We start from the raw sequence: 8,070 nt of genomic DNA on the forward strand, positions 1-8,070 counted from the left end.
ACCTTATTTATTGAGATCCTCTAATATCACTAAAGATTCTTGATCTCACAGAGGAAAAAAAACGTGGTCAAAACTACCAGAATACCGAAATTTACCGTGTGTGGCTCTACGAGAACACCAAAAACGTGCACTATGCGCTTAGGTAATGACTTTTGACAAGATTAGCAATAAAAATATGGTCTTATTACCATGCTGTTTGGTAGTAAATGTAGTAAAATTCTGTAACTTTATATGATACTTTTGAGAATGGTGTAAAAAAACATTTATTCGGTTAAATTTATTTTTCATTTTTGTATTTTTTTCTAAATGCGAGGTGATAAGAACTATAATTTTGAAAACTAGAATTTCTGGTAAAATGTTACCAAACGAACGAAAATATTATCAACTGAGGGCTTAAATACCGTATATTTTGGTTTTACAACCAGAATTACGTTTTTTTTTTAATATTATAGTTAACAAAAATATCATTACCTTACAAGCTTGGTAATTTTACCAAAATAGTTTTATTTATTTTTTTGTGTATGTTGACAAAATGTCAACCCAAGTGGGCATTGAAAAACAAAATTGTGCAGGTATGTAAAAGTTTTTTATGAATTTTTTATAGTCTACTTAGCATTTTGCCATGCAGAATTACACTAAAAAATATAAGAATTTTTTTAGTAAATACTCTGTTAAATTTAAGCCAATATCAATTAAACTTTTAATGACTTACGGCTTTAAACAATACAGCATTCGCGGCATAAGCCTCGTTAACTTCTTCTAAACTAAGATTTTTTTTCAGAATCATTTTTATAAAACGTAGATAATTTTTTTTTCCATGCTCAAAAATGTTTAAAATAAATAAATTTTATAAATGTTGCTCTAATATTTACTGAATGAATTACATTTTCCATGTCAACCTTGATGTTTATTCAAAATTCTTTAACAGGATACACTTCTAGTAGTTTTGGAAAAAGTTGAACAGTATTTTCGTAAATTCACTACAATCTTAATATAATGCCCAATTGAACCATATTATCACACAAATAATTTTTTCTCGAATTTCAATACACAATAAATTGGTTCAAACTTTATGGATAACAAATGAGCGGTTCGCAATGACATGTGATACTTCTTATAATATGACAATTCTCAAAAATGATTTTTATAGTAACATTTAGTTTGTTTTGTATTTTATTACAATTGTTTTTTAAGCAACCTTCAAAAAATATTTACATTAAATTTCCCATACACTGTTAAAAATTTGACAAATGAATTTAGTTATTTTTTCATGCTTTCCAATGGTGTAGATATGAGGTTAAAAACATTTTAAATTCCACACATTTCGATGCTACACTGTTAGAAATATTGGACCACATTGAACCATAATAGTGTTCAAATTTGCTGCAATCTTAATACAATGTTAAGTTGAACTATATTATTGCTCAAATTATTTATTCTTGAGCTTGATTACTCGATAACATGGTTCAACCACTAGCGAAAGAATGGTTTAATGTAACTCTTTGTTTACCGGTAATTTCATCCAGAAACTATGTTTTGTCACCCGCTATGACCCGTGACTGAAGATGGAAGTAAAGTAAAACATTATAAATGTAGACCTCACATTATAAATATGACCAAACGTTGTTGACCACATTGCAAGTGAAATGACGAACTAACTCGTCATCGATCAACGACGTTCGGGCCTGAAAAGACGAGCTAACTCGTCACCTATCAACAATGGGATAACGCTTTTTAAAATTGCCACTAATTAGCACAATAGTATGATTCAAAATACCGATATTATGGTTCAACACTAAATCGACTTTTTGAAAAGTGTATATAGATTAAACAATATTATTTCAACTGTAAAATAATTTATAGATTTTATTTCATTTATAGGTTTGGTTCCAGAACAGAAGAGCAAAATTTCGAAGAAATGAACGAACAATTTTAGCTCAACGAAATCAGCTCCGTCCTCCAATTCCATGTACTGAACAACCAGTAGTTCCAAGACCAACAACACTTCTACCATGGAAACCCCCTCACACTTACTGCGGCAATACATCCGCGGGGCCTCCGCTACACTATGGGATGCCGAACTTTCATTTGCGATCTCATGATTATGCACCACATCATTATGGTGCACCACCTTAATTTATGTTTTAAAAATAAGTAGTACCTGTTATATAAAGACATACAGTTTTGAAACATAAGTTAGTTTATATTGAGACATTGCGAATGTATGGTAAAATGTTTTATAATTCACATCATTATGGAAAACCACCTTAACTTCTATACATAAAAAAGGAAACTTTTGAGGCAGAAATTAATTTATTTACAAAAGCATTGTATTTAAAGAGCTTAGTGTATGAAGGTTTTAAGTGACATTCTTGAGAAATTGAGATTTTTCAGGGAAAGATTCCATTTTAATCTTATTTAACTATAATTTAATCAATCTTATTAAGTAATCTTATTTAAATATAAACATTAATTTATTTTGCCAAGTAATTTAAATTTTTAAATTTGAAACATAAGTTAGTTCATTTTGAGTTTTTACCGGATATGATGATAAGAAATTTCATGATTCACGGCATGATCGGGAACCAACTTAACTTTATATTCAAAATAAGAACTTTATAGAATGGAAAATTTCTGGGCAGAAATCAATTTATTAAAAACAAAAATAAAAAAAAAATAAAACATTTGATTGAAAGCGCATAGTGGATGAAGGTTTTAAGTGACGTTTTTGAGAAATTTATTAGGATCGGATCCTATTTTAAACCATACAACAGTATTTTATTTTGCCAAGTTTTTAAATGTGCATTTTCATAAGTTAGTCTATTTTGAGACATTACCGGATATGATAATGAAAAATTTAATGATAAGAAATAATGCTTAGAAACAAACTTAACTTTCTGTTGAAAATAAGAGTTGTTATACAGGAAGGAAAATTTTGAGGCAGAAATCAATTTATTTACGAAAAAGAGTTTAGTGGACGATGGTTCTGACATTTTTGAGAAATTGGGATTTTTCAGAGAAAGATCATGTTTCAATCTTATTCAACCAATATAAATATTAATTTATTTTACCACGTTTTTAAATTCCGCAGATCTCAGTGGAAGAATATACTAAATGACAATATTTCACTGTAATAAAATCTCAAGTATTGACAACAAATTGGGAAAATAATTTAATCTTCTGGCAGCAAATTGGAATCATAAATGTACGAAGGCTACGTGGCGAACAGTTTAATAAATTAGGGATTTATAGATTTCGCCAATTGAAAAAGCTTTTGGACAAGAAATAAAGGCTAGATTTAGTCTTTGTATTATATTGTCAACCTATAAACGGTAAAATAAATTAACTCAAATTCACTTAAATATCACTTGAAACCTTTAGGTACTCAACTTTTCATTTATGAGGCATAATGTTTATATTGTTCGAAAAATATCAACCGTAAAATTTAGTGTCATATTTAGTAAAAGTATATCTTATTAAAAAGGTAAACGTTTTCGCTGCAAAGTGTCCAAAATAGGATTTTCTTTTGCATTGTCTTTTCCATGATTTTTGAGAAGCTTCTAAAAAAATATCAATTTTTTTCCTATTCTGCACTTAAATTTATAACAGAATTTCTCAATTTTCTTAAAAAACTTAACATTTCTAATTCATGAAGAAAAAACAAATGTATTTTTTTCAAAATCTCGATACTTGATCAACTACTGAATTTTCAAAAAATATTTTCGCACAGAAAAAAATTGGTGAAAAAACTCAATTTCTAAAGGAGGAAATGGAAAAAAAACCGATAACTAAAGTCTATTTTTATACAATTTTGATAAAAACTGAAGTCATATGAAAAAATAAAAATTTAAAACCTTTATAGAAAACGGAAATATATATTACAAACATATATACACCGAAGAGCCATTACATTATGACCACCCTGCAAATAACATGTAGGACCACCTTTAGCCCTCAAAACTGCTAGCACCCACCATAGCACTGATTCCACAAGGTCATGATAGGTAGTCTGAGGTATCTGGTACCAAGCGCTCACCAACTGGTCCTGCAATTCCCTCACATTGCGAGGGGGTAGCGTGGCAGCACGAATTTGGTTTTCCAAGTAGGACCACAAATGCTCTATTGGATTAAGGTCAGGTGAATTTGGGGGCCAAGACATGACTTGAAAGTCACTGGAATGTTCCTCGAACCAATCCATGACGATTCGACCCTTATGACATGGTGCATTATCCTGTTGGTAAACACCATCCCCCGCAGGAAAAACTGTTGCCATGAATGGGTGAACCTGGTCTGCAACTATGTTCAAGTAGCTTACAGACGTCAGCGATTGTTCTACGAGGATTATGGGTCCTAATGTGCCCCATGAAAATATTGTGGGCGAGAAACCATGAAAACCTGGGCGAGCCCATTGTTATAGAAAGAGGGTGGTCATAATGTAATGGCTCTTCGGTGTATATATATATAGATATACATATCGGCAACATAGAGGCTCAAACGATCTGATTTTTGGTTTGTATTTATTATTTTTAACACTGTAACAAAAAAATTTCAAATTAAAAATATAAGGCCTGTATAAAGTTATCTAAAATATCAATATTTCATGTGAATAAAGGACTGGAATAGAAGGAAACTACGATAATCACTTCAGGCAGTGCGTAGTAGAAAGGCGCGTCCCCATAACGACTGATAATTTGAAAAATAAATTTATGAAAAACGAAAATAGGTGGAAATGTGCGGTTTACTGCTTAGGAAACAACACTTTTATTCTCTCCAATCAAGATATTAATTTAAAACAATGTCAGCAGACGGCGTTTCCGACACTGATAAGGAAAGTTGTTAAGCTTTAAAAAAAAGATAGAAATAAAAAATAAATTCCAGTTACAGCAACAACGAGGCACAGAGAGAAAAATTAGCATACAACCCCCGTAGACGTTTTCGGTTGGAATTTATCAAAAATAAAGCAAAAAACATTCATTTATATTCAACAACACCATTCAAGTCAACAGCGCCATCTGTTTACAATATTTGTACCTGAATTTGAAATTTCGCAAGAATAAATTTTTGGTTTCGTAAGTTAAACACAGCAATTGCTGTATTTAACTTACGAAACCAAAAATTTATAAGGGGTATAAAAATTTACGGATTAATCCGTACATTTTTATACCCCTTCCAATTCTTAAAAATGAGTTTCAAAATCATCCGTTACTTTTTGGGACACTCGGTGAAGGAAATTTTTAAAATAATAGTTTTCATCAAGTATGCAGCAAGTATAGAAAAGTAGTTTGTTCGGTCAAGCAAATAACTGGCGGTTTTCAATGGTAAAATATACATTTGTAGACGGTTTCTTTATATTTTTGTTCAAGGAGTAAAGAAAAAGAGCAACACTAAAATAATTTTTGTTTGCCATGGATTGAGAGGAAGACTTGTAAATATGCTAATTAATTAGTGCAGTCAATAAATTAGCTGCTAAATCAGACACAAAAACAATTTTTTTCGAAAAAAATACCTTTTTTTCGAAGGATTTAGATTTCTGACCATTAAAATAGGGGAAGCCGTAAACTAGGAAATATGATTCCTAATTCCGTCAGGAGAGAGGGTGATATTTAAGACTACATTTTGCTTTAAATTTAGAAATTTAATGTGAAAATTTGTATACTTTACAATTACATAACTATGCAATCATTTTTAAACTAAATCATTATAAATTACTGTTTTTTGCATGGAAAGATCTTAAAATAAATGAGTTTCATAATCGTGTTCTTAAAAAGTGCGAGAGAAATACGCCAAATAGACATTATCAGGGGTGATTGTGAGCCCAACTCAATAATCCTGAAAATTTGCAAAGTATAAATTCTAGTTCGAATATTTTTAAATAAAATATACTAGAATTTTTATACATAAATGTGAGCGACGGATTTCTTGTAACTTCTGGATCTTGGATTACCGGATCGCAGTAAGCAAATAATCCGGAAATCTGGATTTTTTCCGGAGCACAATCATCTCTGCATTATGGTTTTCAATTTTTCGACCACTTCACTGATTAAACTATTGGAATCATACTATGTTTCGGATTGTGGCTTCTCTCCAAATTTTGACTATCAAAAATCCGAATCGGTCGGGAAAACAAACTGTGTTTAATCCAAGAAAGCTGATTTTTGTGTCTTTTGTATTTTAATACCATCGATTGCTCAAAATAATTAGGTCTATCTCTCAAGCAACTAATACCATATCTTCAAACATGAAAATTCAATCATTAAATAAAAAGTTATTTAGATTGTTTCATTTTATTTTGTGAGACTGTTTGTACTTAATTATCTCTTTGACTAAATTCTTCGATTACTTGATTGTGAAAGTGTTTTTATGGTTTTATTTATTATGTTAGACGACTTACCAAATGTTAATTCTTCGAAAGAATTCAAGCTTTTGAAGAATAAATAAAGTTGAATAAATGTTAAATTATAATATGAATGTTAAAAACCTATTTTCAGTGTTATTTGACGTTCAATAAAATATTAAAAAATGTCTTGTTTGTAAGCATGTTTAGTTTTTTTCTTTTGTCTCTAACAAAATAATACACTACTTTTTTTATAAAACATTATTTAAAAATTAATTTGACAGATTTTAAATTAAAAATCAAAGATATAAAACCATCATAGGCAATTTAGCATTTGATTTCACTCTTTGACGTAGATGGGAAACCAGAATTTCTTTAATGAATTACTTACTCTCTGACGTTCTATTTACAAGCAAAAGTAATATTTTGACAGTTTTTAATTATAAAAACTGTCTAATAGTTAATTAAAAATACCAGTTAGATTATATGGATTACATTTGTGCTAAAATGCGAAAAAAATGTAGTTGGAAAAAAAAATTTCATTCATATTCAAAAATTTATTAACACGTTGAATGCCACGCTAATTTTACATGGCTTGCTCGTCAGGCCACACGGTAAATTACTACAAACTAAATTTGCAAATATAGACAGATTTTGCTACTTTATAAAAGGCTTAGCAAGACATATCTGAAAAAAGTGGTGAATTATATATGCCTACGAATTGTTTAAAAATATTGGTGGATAAAAATCTACTAAATTGAATTTATTAAACCAAGAATCACAATAATTTAGTAAATTTTGAATAAATTTTCTGCAATTCCATAAAAGAGTGCAAATTTTATAGTTCTATATTATGTTATACACTGTCAGCCAGCTGTTGTTCGCGGCCTTTGTGAAAGGTCAGTGTCAGCAAGCGGTGACAGATGCAGCCTAAATATAATTTCCGTGTCAGCCATCGGTGGTTGACGCAGCCTAAATGTAATTTCAGTGTCAGCCACCGGTGGTTGACCCGGCCTAAATGTACTTTCACTGTCAGCCACTGGTGGTTGAGGCGATCTAAATGTAATTTCAGTGTCAGCCACCGATGGCTGACGCGGTGCTCAACGTGTTAATAAATGATTTTGTAAATATAAAGAAATTTCAATAAAAATTTTTTTTTTATCGTAGACTTAAATAATTGCAAATAATTACGAATTTCAAAATTATAGTTCGGAAGTTTTTACCTTTAACGTAGAAAAAGACACCGGAGTTTCAAGCTGTATTTCATAACCATAAATTATTAAGGTGCCCGATATAATATTTTTAATAAAAATTGTGCATCAAAAGTTTAAATTAGTTTCTCGTTAAAATGTGCCTGAATTATAGTCCTTTTTTTTCAGAACAATAAAATTTAGCAATTTTGGTGCTTTTACAGAACATGTAGTTGAAATATATTGAGACATTGCGGTGCAGCTGCTTATAAATATTATTATTTTAACTAATATCCTTCATTTCTTTAGCCTGTCTCCTCTTTAATCTAGCATTAGAAAAGGTAATAAGAGATTCAAAAATCAATAACAGAGGAACTATATTTAATAAGTCAATACAATTGTTGGCTTTTGCTGACGATATAGGAATTATTGCTCGAACACCAAGAGCACTTGAAGAGGCCTTTATTTCTTTAGAGAAAGAGGCCCTGAAGATGGGTCTAAAAATAAATGAAAATAAAACTAAATATATGCCTTGTACTAAAACAG

General features: G+C 30.2%; 1 protein-coding gene across 1 annotated transcript in view; it reads left to right on the forward strand.

The window, feature by feature from the left end:
• LOC107440225 (paired mesoderm homeobox protein 2) overlaps positions 1-6,537 on the forward strand; it is a 28,628-nt gene extending 22,091 nt beyond the window's left edge. Inside the window, exon 3 of the mRNA XM_016053084.3 lies at positions 1,882-6,537. Within this exon, the coding sequence (XP_015908570.1) occupies positions 1,882-2,136 (255 nt within the window). The 3' untranslated portion in view covers positions 2,137-6,537. The remainder of the gene's footprint in view (positions 1-1,881) is intronic.
• The last annotated feature ends 1,533 nt before the right edge of the window (positions 6,538-8,070 follow it).

This window comes from Parasteatoda tepidariorum, chromosome X2 (genome assembly GCF_043381705.1).
Source record: "Parasteatoda tepidariorum isolate YZ-2023 chromosome X2, CAS_Ptep_4.0, whole genome shotgun sequence".
Taxonomy (NCBI): domain Eukaryota; kingdom Metazoa; phylum Arthropoda; class Arachnida; order Araneae; family Theridiidae; genus Parasteatoda; species Parasteatoda tepidariorum.